The sequence below is a fragment of the Equus przewalskii genome, chromosome 27 (genome assembly GCF_037783145.1).
Source record: "Equus przewalskii isolate Varuska chromosome 27, EquPr2, whole genome shotgun sequence".
NCBI lineage: Eukaryota > Metazoa > Chordata > Mammalia > Perissodactyla > Equidae > Equus > Equus przewalskii.
In genome coordinates this window covers 41,319,824-41,333,250 of record NC_091857.1, presented here as the reverse complement: position 1 = coordinate 41,333,250, position 13,427 = coordinate 41,319,824, and the positions used below count along the sequence as shown (strand labels likewise).

Sequence of the window (13,427 nt, the reverse complement as noted above, 5' to 3'; positions counted from 1 at the left end):
CATACTTTGTATTGTGGACTATTTTCCAGGCTTCTGCAGCTCTGGCCAGGAAGAAGGGAAAAGGTTTGCATGAAGACATGGCTATCTTTTGGCACAAGAAGAAAATAAGTGAGTTTTTAGTTATTCTTTGCAGTCTCTAATGCTGTGTTTACAAGACCCTTGAAGCTTTGAGTGGGAGCCCCTTCTGCAGGGCCGTGGGGGACTGGCTCTGTGTGGATCCTCCTGTCTCGTGGTGTTTCCTTGTGCTACTTTGTTACCTCCTGTAACAATGATAATTTTACTTTCTCAAAAAGCAAGTGAGAAAGTCTTGTGTCAAGTGACTTGTGCTATCATAACCTCTGTTCTGACTCTTGGCGTCCTTAGGTCCCAACAAGAAACCTTTTTCCCTCAAGGAGAAGAAACCAGGTGACAGTGAAGCTGGCGAGGGCACCGAGGACACACCCTTCCAGCACTCCCCTGTTGGCAAGCCTGTGGGGAGGGCTGCAGCCGGTAGCCTCCTGAATAAGAGGTGTGGCCGATCCATCCCAGTGACTGTGTTTTACACAGCATGTGGGCGCTTTGACTTCTAATGTCTGCAGACAGGAGCGACTGCACAGCAGTCAAGCATGGGAAGTGGGGTGATGTGCTGACAGCCTGAGAAAGACTAAGGGATGACGGGGAGGCAGAGAGGAGGACATGGTGAGGGAGAGGACCCGGGGGAAGGAGAACTGGGGGGGTCACAAGGGTGACCGTAAGAGCCACTTGCCAGGGCCGCGAAGGGGCTCTGGTGCTCCTTGCTTGTCACCTTGGTCCCACATCCCATGCAGTTGCTGTCATGCAGTTCCACCTGATGCATAAATGTAGAAGCAATAACTTTTCCCCTTGAAACATCTAACTGGCTGTAATAACCACATGTTCCTAACAACCACTTCTAGTGATTTGCCATGTGACTTTTCGTAAGTCCAGCTTTTCACAGTGAGGCAGTCTCCTTTTTGGCTATGTTATAACTGGGTAGCTGTGTGCGCAGCCCTCAGGTCAGCTGGTGTGTGGTGGTGCACTTCACACAACTTCTCTGTCTGTGTGGGCATATCTGTCTCCCCTCCCCTCCCTATGTGACCCTGTTTTCCTCTTCACATCAGGCTGCTGTGACAGGTCTTCCGTAATGTCCTCCTTCACATATTTTAGCCAGTGTATTGTTTTCCTCACTTTCCCCATTGTAGTTAGTAATTTATTTGCTGGTTTGCTTGTGCTTTTCCCATCTCGCTCAACCAGTCATACCTTCTTCCACATTCAAGTTCACAGAATGTTGACTAGAACAGAAAGCTGAGAGAGAACGCCCAGCTCTTTTTAGTACATCTTTCTGCTGAAATGAAGTTATACGTGAAAACACGTAGGCCTGATATTCCCTCATAGTGTTCAAGTGTTGTCTTTTTCAGGCTGAATTTCATTTCTTTGAGATAGAAATCTACGGATACTCACTTCAGCTGTTTAAATGGGCTCATCTCATTTTCAAAATGTATAAAATATTTCAAAATTCTAAAATCACCGTGAATAATATGACTAACACCTTTGTCATCACCAGCATTATCAAGGCTCATTGCACTTCAGTGCTTGTAGTTTATCAGCTTGAGAGGAGCAGAAAACCTTGAAAGATAAGGGAAGTGTTTGGATGTGGAAATGATATAAATGCGTGATGGATCCACGGCCCTTAATGTGTTGTTTTCTCTGTAGCTCTCCAGTGAAAAAGCCAAGTCTTCTGAAGGCCCACCAGTTTGAAGGAGACCCTTTTGACGAGGGCTCTGAGGGCTCTGAGGGTCTTGGGCCGTGTGTGTCCTCCCTCAGCACCCTCATAGGCACTGTGGCTGAGACATCTGAGGAGAAGTACCGCCTGCTTGACCAGAGGGACAGAATCATGCGGCAAGGTATGTTGGGTTGTTTTGGCAGAGGTGACCTGCTGACGTCATGATAAGGTTATCTCCTTGGAGTCCTGAGGGAGGGGAGTGACCCCTGTCCATGCAGCTCCACTGTTGTTGAGTCTTGGACCTCTGATGTCTTACATATGATCTTTGTTGTTTACTAGTCTCCTGAAAGGTGAGTGTAGGCATGGATATAATGCAAATATGTTTTCGATTTTACTTTATTTTTGTAAGAAAGTCTCTAAACCATTGATTCACGCTAAATTGAACAAGTTAAAGGGCAATTTTTAGACATTCGGAAAACTTGTGTAAAAAAAATCAAAATTTTCTGTTTGACAGAGTCACCACAAATAAAGCTCAGGATGAAATGTCAATTTACGCGGAAAAAAATCTGTAACTCAAAACACAGACAAAGAGCTGAATTCTCTGATACAGAAAGTACTGTAGAAGTCAGTGTGAAAAAGACCAAATGCAGTGGGAGAGGAGTAAGGGGTCTACAAGGTCACAGAAAAGGAAGTGTCGTGGGCTGGCTGTCCCACAGTGGAGATGCAAGTTTCACCCCACAGGCTCGGCTTGGGGCTGCGTCCTTGGACAGGCTGTGAACAACTGCGCTCCCATGGGGGAGTGCACGTTGGTAATATCTTTGAGACTTAAGAAAACTCATGCCTTTGACCTGGCATTCCATGTCTAGGAGTGTACCCCACAAACATCGTGCATGTGTGTGTGATTCGTACACAAGGTCGTTTGTGATGACAAAGATTGGAAACTAGTTGTCCACACAGGGATTCTAAACAGCCTGAAAGAAGACTGCAGTTTCTTTATGGAAAATCATCAAGGCTTTTTGTGAAAAAGCAAGATGTGGGAAGTATGTAGTGTGCTACCATTTGTGTACAAAAAAGGGAGAAAGGTGTGTGTGTGTGTGTCATATACTTACCGTGTACATGTAAGTATACTTGCTTAGGTGTGCATAAAATAGTTATGGGAGATGCAAAAGGATCTGCTCACTCTGATTGTCAAGAGAGAGGGGGGCATGCTGGGTGTCCCATTTTCGACATTTTTATACCTTTGGATTGTTGAACCATGTGAATGTATTACCTATTCAAAAAGTAAGTATTCTCTTAACATAAAAAAATAAGTGAGGGCTGGCCTGGTGGTGTAGTGGTTAAGTTTGTGCACTCTGCTTCGATGGCCCGGGGTTTGCTGGTTCGGATCCTGGGTGCAGACCTATACACTGCTCATCAAGCTACATTGTGGAGGCATTCCACATACAAAATAGAGGAAGATGGGCACAGATATTAGCTCGGGGACAATCTTCCTCAAAAAAAAAAGTGCGGTGACCAAAAATAAAAGGAAAAAGCACATGTGCTCTTCTTTGCGAAGTTTTTTTAAAATTAAATTTTAGCTATAGGATTTTCCTCTTTTTAAAAGCTGTGAATAAGTGGAATAATCACAGTGCCTCCTTAACACAGTAATAAAAGCTGCCATCATACATTATATCATTGATATGGTGACTTTTATATTCCAAATAAAATCATTAGTACGTATTGGAATTTTTCAAAATAAAAAATAGATGTGGGGGCTGGCCCCGTGGCCGAGTGGTTAAGTTCGCGCGCTCCACTGCAGGCGGCCCAGTGTTTCGTTGGTTCGAGTCCTGGGCGCGGACATGGCATTGCTCATCAGACCACGCTGAGGCAGCGTCCCACATGCCACAACTAGAAGGACCCACAACGAAGAATATACAACTATGTACTGGGGGGCTTTGGGGAGAAAAAGGAAAAAATAAAATCTTTAAAAAAAAAAAAAAAAAAAAAAAAAAAAATAGATGTGTATATTTGAGTTGTGAAGTTGTTGCATTCCATTTCGTTTAAAAGATACTGTTATAACTGTTTAATTTTGTGCGTAATAATAGTGGTTTATTCAGCTCAGGACCCAGGTAACTTCCATTATGTGATTCTTGTTATATTAAAAACATAGTGAACTACTGAGAGTATTAGACTACTGGTATGTTTTGAGTATTTACCTTTATAAGTTCATCCTTTTAATACACATCCTGCAGTGTGATTGTTTGCCGTTGAGGTGTTACAGGAGCTGGGAACACACGTGTGCCCCTGCCTGTGGTGTGCAGTGAGGATCCGAGTACTGAGGAGGGAAGGCCTGGGTCTTCATGGACCTGGATGCCTCGTCCCCCATGTGACAGGCTGTGCTTTGCTTTCTCTAAGGCCCAGTGATTGTTAAATTTAAAAATGTTTCTTTCTTTTCCTTAGTAATTTGTGTGTGATGTTTGTTTTTACTTTTATTTTTCCTTTTATCACTATGAAGATGCGCTTCTCTGGGTTCCTAGTAACTGTTTGGTACACTCTTACTTTTTACTTGACGTCATTTAGCTCGGGTGAAAAGAACTGACCTGGACAAAGCGCGGACTTTTGTTGGGACATGCCCAGACATGTGTCCTGAGAAGGAGCGGTACATGCGTGAGACCCGGAGCCAGCTGAGCGTATTTGAAGTGGTCCCAGGGACTGACCAGGTGGAGCTCCACATCCCCCTGGGGTTTCTCCCCAGACCGTATTCCAGCTGTCTGTAGTGAATCGTCCAGGTGGAGGTGGGATGTGCAAGGGAGGGGAGGCTGATTCTTCTGTAATTTCTGTGCATATTGATACTTGATTCGGGTGTTTATCTTTATAGGGTGGTGGGGATGTGCTGTGAACAATCCTTAAGATCGTTTGTGTTCTGAGGTGTGTGCTGAGCAACCTTGTGTGAGGTTACTTGGCCATTTTAAATGATGGCATGTTATTTGATTATGTAGCTCTGTCAGAACTCCCCATTTTGCAATCATTATTAGATAGCCTGTTACTGATATTTCAATTTTATTAATAATTCTGTTGGACATGTGTGTAATGCTGCTAGGGTATTTAGATTACTTACTTTGGATAAATCCTAAGAATTAAGGTGCTACCTCAGAGGATGTGATCTTTCTTAGGATTCCTGAACATGTGTCCATTCATGTTCCCAAATTGTTTCCCTGGAAATCTACACCATTTTAGATGCTTTTATTCTTTGTTAGTTTTGCTTGTTGACTTCTCCTCCTCTCCTGGCCGGGGGTTTTACGGCTGCCTTTGCCCATGCGGCGTCCCCAGCTTGGCAGCAGCAGTCATGGCACAGGCCCAGGGCTCCTGCCGTAGGAGGCAGTGATGGCAGCTGGTAGTGGGTGCTCAGGGCCTGGTCCTGTGGACCTCTCTACTTCTGCCCTCAGCTGTGTGTCTTCAGCCTCTTTTTGCAGGTGGAATATGCAACTCCAGGCATCTTGCGGCAGCTGGCCCCAGCCCCAGCAGGCCCCTGCTGCTGTTATGCCCCTCACTCTTCACTGCAGGTTCCATTTTGTTTCTGGGCCTTGTAGACTTAATCTGGTGTCTGAGCTCAGAGCGTTCAAAATGCCTTAAAGTCCTTTATCTGTTACACCTTCGTGCTTGGAGCCAAGGAGGTGGGTCTTCACTTACATCCTTTCTTGATTCACTTCTTCACTTACATTCTTTTTGATGTAATGGCCTCGTATCTTCATTCCTTGTCGTATTTGCCAAAAACAAGATTATCAGTTTATTTTGTCTTTGAATTTGTCACCTTCAAACAGAAATTTTACACTTGTATTCTGTAGTGTTGCTCTTGTATGAGTGTGTGTGATTCCCCCCCTTATTTTAAGGCACTGCTGCTGGGAGGCTGGCCCAGCACCTGCCACTCAGCAGCTTGTCCCTACTCCCTGTCCTCAGGTGGACCACGCGGCGGCCGTGAAGGAGTACAGCCGTTCCTCAGCAGATCAGGAGGAGCCCCTGCCACATGAGCTGCGGCCCTCGGCAGTGCTCAGCAGGACCATGGACTACCTGGTGACCCAGATCATGGACCAGAAGGAGGGCAGCCTGCGGGACTGGTATGACTTCGTGTGGAACCGCACACGGGGCATACGGAAGGTATTGGCCACTTCCTGTCAGGAAGCTAGAGAGTGCATGTAAATTCCAAAGTGAACCTGAGAGTCCTTTTCATTTCACTCAGTCACAATTCATCTGTAACAAAAACTGTTATTTAAAGTCATTACAAAGTCCTATTAAAATGTGCTTAATGGGCTTTGTTTCAAATTGAAGTATGAGAAATTTGGGTAATAAGTGTCGTTTTTCTAATAGTTGATTCTCTATGCATGGGAATATGTGCAGGAGACCTGTGTGTATATGAAACCCATGTGTATATAAGGCTTATGTGTGCTTACAAGGCCACCTGGGTGTGTATGAGGTGCGTGTGTGTATATATAATATTTCCCCTCACTCATGGCCAGGACATCACGCAGCAGCACCTATGCGACCCCATGACAGTGTCCCTGATCGAGAAGTGCACCCGGTTTCACATCCACTGTGCTCACTTCATGTGTGAGGAGCCCATGTCCTCCTTTGATGCCAAGATCAACAATGAGAACATGACCAAGTGCCTTCAGAGTCTGAAGGAGATGTACCAGGACCTGAGAAACAAGGGAGTCTTCTGTGCCAGCGAAGCAGAGTTCCAGGGCTACAATGTTCTGCTCAATCTCAACAAGGGGGACATCCTAAGGTGAATTTTCAGATTTGAAAGCTAGCCTAAGATGTATGGAAAGGCAAGGTTTAAACAGGAAAAGAGCTGTTAGGATTAGTAGTAGCAGATAGCGTTGAGTTCTCTCTCATATTGAGTACTGGGATGTTTATAGTAAGAAACCTGGGTTGGGCTGTACAGTCTGTTGAGCTGAGCCACCAGGAGCAGAAGGATGGGGATGCACACCGACACCAGTATATCTAAAGTAGACTCCGAATCCTTTCTGAGAACAATTTCTCGTCAACAAGAGAAAATGAGGAAGGAATTGGCCTGATGAGCAGAATAGGCATGTGAACAGTACAGGGAATGCCAGGGTGCTCTACCAGGGCTGTTAGCAGTTTGTTGGATCAGGTGTGTTTCTTCGTACACATGTGCGCACACACCTCATCAAAGATCTAAGTAATAGAAGAGGAAAAAATTGTGTGAAACAAAAATGGTAAAGATGGGATATTAGGAAAGAATGAATGTTAAACCCTGGCCTGATACATACGTAGATATTAATGTGAAAAATAAGGCAGTGTCCCCTGGGCCTCTGTTCCTTTCATTGGTAAATGGACTTGATGACAACCACTGTCCCCTTTGGTTCCAAGATTCCCTTATTTATGCCGAAACTCTTTATTAACTTAGTATTTTCCCCGAGAATCTTGTTGCAGTATATCTAGATGTGTGATTGATTTTAAGTTTTAAAATTAAGCCTTGGAGATATACTAGTTATGGGAAATGGCTGTGTGGTCTTTTAACATTATGATAGGCATTTGTCACCTATCTTGAATAATTCATTCAAATAAGTTTATTTCTGAACGAAACACAGTTAACTTTTTCTGAGACCTTGTGGTCAAACACAGCTGGCAGTCAATTGGCATTAAAGTAACTCTTTGATAATCAGTTCTTAAATTGTTGCTTGTTTACTTTATTCATCACCTTTTAAAAGAAAACCTTCATTATCAACCCAGCCTAAGAGCGGCAGCTTTGGCGTTAGTAAATTATGAATATAATGGCACATGTCGCTATTAAGATCCTCTTTCTCAGTATGGTTGAAATCTAGTTTTTTAATCAGATCTATTTTCATGGAAATTTTGTCTAGTTAAAAATAAAATTCTAATTCTTTTTGTCTGCTTTAATTAACAGAGAAGTGCAACAGTTCCATCCTGTTGTTAGAAACTCCTTTGAAGTGAAATTTGCTGTTCAGGCTTTTGCTGCATTGAATAGTAACAATTTTGTGAGATTTTTCAAACTGGTCCAGTCAGCTTCTTATCTGAACGGTTGTCTATTACACTGTTACTTTAATCAGGTGAGTAACATCACTGTACTTGCAGCATTGGAAGAAAGCAGGTTGTCACTTGTGATATTTAGGTGCTTCACTATTCCAAGAACATTTTAGCAGGTCTTAGGCTAACTCTTGTGCAACCCTTGTGGCAGCCCCCTGAGGGGTTACTGGTGTTACCCTGTTTTCAGGATTTGGCACCACTGGTCACTGATGGAAAGGCCATGCAATGGAAAATACTATTCTTATAGTTCACGTAAGAGAAATCTCTTTAGAAAGATAACTTGAGTTCAGCACTGTCATCCTCCATGGAAACAAGAAACCGAAATGCGAACATTGCAGCCCAAAATTCCTCACTTAGAAATTCTCAGTGTACTTGATCTAAGTTTGTGCAGTGAGCTCAATGATGCTCAATTCATTTCAGTAAATGTCTTAAGTGCCTGCTCTTTGTTGTGTGCTGTTCTGTGCGCTGGGCTACAAAGAAGGGGGAAGACCATCTCTTACCTGGGGCTTCACAGAGTGTAGTGTGAACTATTGGTCTCAGAGTTTTCAAAGTCTGGTCTTCAGCCTCAGCCCCGTAGAACACTTGGGGATGATAAGAGAGCCTTCCTCATGCCTCCCACGTGCTCTGCTACCTGCTGCGGGGGTGTGAGGATGTGCCACCTACCTGGCTGCCTCTGCATGCCTGGCCGCTTGCCTGGGGCCCTATGACTCCAGTCACTCTCTTTGGTCACACACCAAGTCTTCCTGTAAACAGTGACTGAACCCATAATCACATCCCAGGCAAAGATCTTCTATAAGTTTGCTCATTGTCAGATCTGACAGTTGCCAACAGAACTGAAATTCTGGAACAAATGGAAAGATTTCTAACAACGTACCACTTGGGGAACTTTGTACAGTTGCTAAATAAGTCATAGTTAATAATACATATTTTTTGTGTGGAAGATTGGCTAACATCTGTGCCAATCTCCCTCTGTTTTATGTGGGATGCCACCACAGTGTGGCCTGATAAGCGGTGCTAGGTCCGCGCCTGGGATCCGAACCTGTGAACCCCGAGCCGCCCAAGCAGAGTGTGCAAACTTAACCACTACACTACTGGGTTGGCCCCTTATAGTTAATATTTTTAAAATGATTATTTAATGATATTAGAATGTTGACTATTTGTGCCCATTTCAATAACTTTAAACAAAAAGGAAATCTGAGTGCTTTTTCTTTAGAAAAACAGTGTTTCACTAGCAGTGGTCCACATGGTCCCAGTGTCTCCTGGACCTCCTCTCCTGCTCCCTTTGCTCAGCTCCACCTGCAGTGATGCCTTCCTACCCTTCCAGCCCCAGCACACGCCTACCTCAGGGCCTTTGCACTTGCAGTTCTTTCTCCTCAGAGAGCAATACAGTGATCACCTTCTCTTGATCTTGGCTTGACTGCCACCTTCTCAGCAGGGGCCACCCTGATCACCCACCCTGTCCACTCCCTGTCCTTCTCTTGTGCATTTCCTCTCTGTCGTGCTGTCCCCATTAAGTGTATGCTGCTGTGTATGTATCCACTTGTTCAGTGTTGGTCTCTGCCTGACACGTCGGCCATGGGGACAGGGGTCTTGTTTTCTTCACTGTTTTTCTCAGCATTGATAGTGCTAGGTATGAAGGAAACCCTCGATAAATACTGGTCGAATTGTTGAAGAACACCAGAGGAGGAGTAGCAAATCACCCAGACTCCTAGCACCCAAATATGATTTTGTTAGCATTTTCATGTTTTTCCTTTGTCTTTTGTTTTTTTAAGCTTCAGTGTGTGGTTGTGTATCCTAGTTGTTAGTGTTTTAGTTCTCTATGTGAGCTGCCTCCACAGTATGACAGCCGACAGACGGGTGGTATGATTCCACAAGCAGGAGATGAACCCAGGGCGTGGCAGTGAGAGTGCTGAATCTTAACCACTAGATGCAAGGGCTTGCTCTGTCTTCTTTTTTTTTTTTTTTAGATTTTATTTTTTCCTTTTTCTCCCCAAAGCCACCCAGTACATAGTTGTATATTTTTAGTTGTGGGTCCTTCTAGTTGTGACATTTGGGAGCCGCCTCAGCATGGCCCAAGGAGCGGTGCTATGTCCGTGCCCAGGATCCAAACCGGCAAAACCCTGGGCCACTGAAGTGGAGCGTGTGAACTTAACCATTTGGCCATGGGGCCGGCCCCTTGTCTTCTTTTTTTTAAGCACTTGTTATAATACTGTGAAACAGCTTTGTCTCTGACTCTCACTGAATTCCATGTCATGCATTTTTTTTTTTAAATTTTTTATTGAGTTAATGATAGATTACAATCTTGTGAAATTTCAGTTGTATGTTATTGTCTGTCAGTCGTGTTGTAGATGCAACCCTTCATCCTTTGTGCCCACCCCCTACCCCCCTTTCCCCTGGTATCCACTAATCTGTTCTCTTTGTCCACAGGTTTAAATTCCTCATATGAGTGGAGTCATACAGAGATCGTCCTTTTCTATCTGGCTTATTTCACTTAACATAATTCTCTCAGGGTCCATCCATGTTGTTGCAAATGGGACGATTTTGTTCTTTTTTACAGCTGATTAGTAGTCTATTGTATATATATACCACATCTTCTTTATCCAGTCATCTGTTGATGGGCACTTAGGTTGCTTCCATGTCTTGGCGATTGTAAATAATGCTGCAATAAACATTGGGGTGCATAGGACTTTTGGAATTGCTGACTTCAAGCTCTCTGGATAGATACCCAGTAGTGGGATAGCTGGATCATATGGTAGTTCTATTTTTAATTTTTTGAGGAATCTCCATACTGTTTTCCATAGTGGCTGCACCAGTTTGCATTCCCACCAGCAGTGTATGACGGTTCCTTTTTCTCCACAACCTCTCCAACATTTGTTACTATTTGTTTTAGTTATTTTTGTCATCCTAATGGGTGTAAGGTGATATCTTAGTGTAGTTTTGATTTGCATTTCCCTGATGATCAGCGATGATGAACATCTTTTCATGTGCCTATTGGCGATCGTATATCTTCTTTGGAGAAATGTCTATTCATGTCTCCTGCCCATTTTTTGATCGGGTTGTTTGATTTTTTTGTTGTTGAGTTGTGTGAGTTCTTTATATATTATGGATATTAAGCCTTTGTCGGATGCGTTACTTGCAAATATTTTTTCCCAGTTAGTGGGTTGTTTTTTTGTTTCAATCCTGTTTTCATTTGCCTTGAAGAAGCTCTTTAGTCTGATGAAGTCCCATTTGTTTATTCTTTCTATTGTTTCCCTTCTCTGAGAAGGCATGGTGTCCGAAAAGATCCTTTGAATACTGATGTCAAAGAGTGTACTGCCTGTATTTTCTTCTAGAAGCCTTATGGTTTCAGGTCTCAGCTTTAGGTCTTTGATCCATTTTGAGTTTATTTTGGTTTATGGTGAAAAAGAATGGTCAATTCTCATTCTTTTACATGTGGCTTTCCACTTTTCCCAGCACGATTTGTTGAAAAGGCTTTCTTTTCTCCATTGTATGCCCTCAGCTCGTTTGTAGAAGATGTGTGGTTTCATTTCTGGGCTTTCAATTCTGTTCCGTTGATCTGTGCACCTGTTTTTGTACCAGTACCATGCTGTTTTGATTACTGTAGCTTTGTAGTCTGTTTTGAAGTCAGGGAAAGTGATGCCTCCAGCTGTGTTCTTTTTTCTCAGGATTGCTTTAGCAATTCGGGGTCTTTTGTTGCCCCATATAAATTTTAGGATTCTTTGTTCTGTTTCTGTAAAGAATGTTGTTGGGATTCTGATTGGGATGGCGTTGAATCTGTAGATTGCTTTAGGTAGTATGGACATTTTAACTCTGTTTATTCTTCCAGTCCACGTGCATGGGATGTCTTTCCATCTCTTTATGTCGTCATCCATTTCTTTCAGAAAAGCCTTGTAATTTTCCTTGTATAGGTCTTTCACTTTCTTAGTTACATTCACCCCGAGGTATTTTATTCTTTTTGTTGCGATTCTGAATGGTATTGTGTTCTTGAGTTCTTTTTCTGTTAGTTCATTATTAGAGTATAGAAATGCTACTGATTTATGTAAATTGATTTTATACCCTGCAACTTTGCTGTAGTTGTTGATTACTTCTAAAAGTTTTCCAATGGATTCTTTGGGGTTTTCTATATATAAGATCATGTCGTCTGCAAACAGCGAGAGTTTCACTTCTTCCCCCCCATTTGGATTCCTTTTATTCCTTTTGCTTGCCTGATTGCTCTGGCTGGGACCTCCAGAGCTATGTTAAACAAGAGTGGTGATAGAGGGCATCCTTGTCTCGTTCCTGTTCTCAGGGGGGTGGTGCTCCGTTTTTGCCCATTGAGAATGATGTTGGCTGTGGGTTTGTCATATATGGCCTTTATTATGTTGAGGTAGTTCCCTTCTATCCCCATTTTGTTGAGAGTTTTTATCATAAGTGGCTGTTGGATCTCGTCAAATGCTTTCTCTACATCTATTGAGATGATCATGTGGTTTTTATTGCTCAGTTTGTTGATGTGGTGTATCACGTTGATTGATTTGCGGATGTTGAACCATCCCTGTTTCCCTGGTATGAATCCCACTTGATCATGCTGTATGATCCTTTTCATGAAGTGCTGTATTTGGGTTGCCAAAATTTTGTTGAGAATTTTTGCATCTATGTTCATCAGCGATATTGGCCTGTAGTTCTCCTTTTTTGTGCTCTCCTTGTCAGGTTTTGGTGTCAGCATGATGTTGGCCTCGTAGAATGTGTTAAGAAGTGTTCCATCCTCCCTAATTTTTTGGAATAGCTTGAAAAGGATAGGTATTAAGTCCTCTCTGAAAGTTTGGTAGAATTCCCCAGGAAAGCCATCTGGTCCTGGGATTTTATTCTTTGGGATGCTTTTGATGGCCGTTTCAATCTCTTTCCTTGTGATTGGTCTGTTCAAATTGTCTGCTTCTTCTTGAATGAGCTTTGGGAGATTGTAGGAGTCCAAGAATTTATCCATTGTCTCTAGGTTATCCATTTTGCTGGCATGTAGTTTTTCGTAGTATTCTCTTATAATCCGTTGTATTTCTGCGGAGTCTGTTGTTATTTCTCCTCTTTCATTTCTGATTTTGTCTATTTGAGCTTTCTCTCTTTTTTTCTTTGTAAGTCTGGCTAGGGCTTTGTCAATTTTATTTATCTTCTCAAAGAACCAGCTCTTTGTTTCATTGATCCTTTCTACTGCTTTTTTTGTTTCAATAGCATTTATTTCTGCTCTGATTTTTATTATTTCTCTCCTTCCGCTGACTTTGGGCTTTGTTTGTTCTTCTTTCTCTAATTCAGTTAGGTGTAGTTTAATATTGCTGATTTGGGATTTTTCTTGTTTGTTAAGATGTGCCTGAATTGTGATGAATTTTGCTCTTAATATAGCTTTTGCTGCATCCCATACGAGTTGGTATGGCATGTTATCATTTTCATTTGCCTCCAGGTATTTTTTGATTTCTTCCTTAATTTCTTTAATGATTCATTGCTTGTTCAATAGCGTATTGTTTAGTCTCCACATCCTTGTGCCTTTCTCAGCTTTTTTCTTGTAATTAATTTCTAGCTTTACAGCATTATGATCAGAGAAGATGCTTGTTATTATTTCAATTTTTTTAAATTTGTAGAGGCTTGCCTTGTTTCCCAACATATGGCCTATCCTTGAGAATGTTCCATGTGCGCT

The 13,427-nt window shown here is 42.7% G+C and overlaps 1 protein-coding gene across 4 annotated transcripts in view; it reads left to right on the top strand.

The window, feature by feature from the left end:
* MCM3AP (minichromosome maintenance complex component 3 associated protein) overlaps nucleotides 1-13,427 on the top strand; it is a 57,394-nt gene that overhangs the window by 11,706 nt on the left and 32,261 nt on the right. For all 4 annotated transcript variants that reach the window (XR_011534047.1, XR_011534048.1, XM_070597995.1 and 1 more), the window contains exons 4-10: nucleotides 30-108; nucleotides 364-508; nucleotides 1,711-1,901; nucleotides 4,280-4,419; nucleotides 5,657-5,854; nucleotides 6,214-6,482; nucleotides 7,629-7,791. Coding sequence is in view for 2 of the 4 variants with exons in the window: in XM_070597995.1 (XP_070454096.1) it covers nucleotides 30-108; nucleotides 364-508; nucleotides 1,711-1,901; nucleotides 4,280-4,419; nucleotides 5,657-5,854; nucleotides 6,214-6,482; nucleotides 7,629-7,791 (1,185 nt within the window). In the remaining 2 variants the exon portion in view is untranslated. The remainder of the gene's footprint in view (nucleotides 1-29; nucleotides 109-363; nucleotides 509-1,710; nucleotides 1,902-4,279; nucleotides 4,420-5,656; nucleotides 5,855-6,213; nucleotides 6,483-7,628; nucleotides 7,792-13,427) is intronic.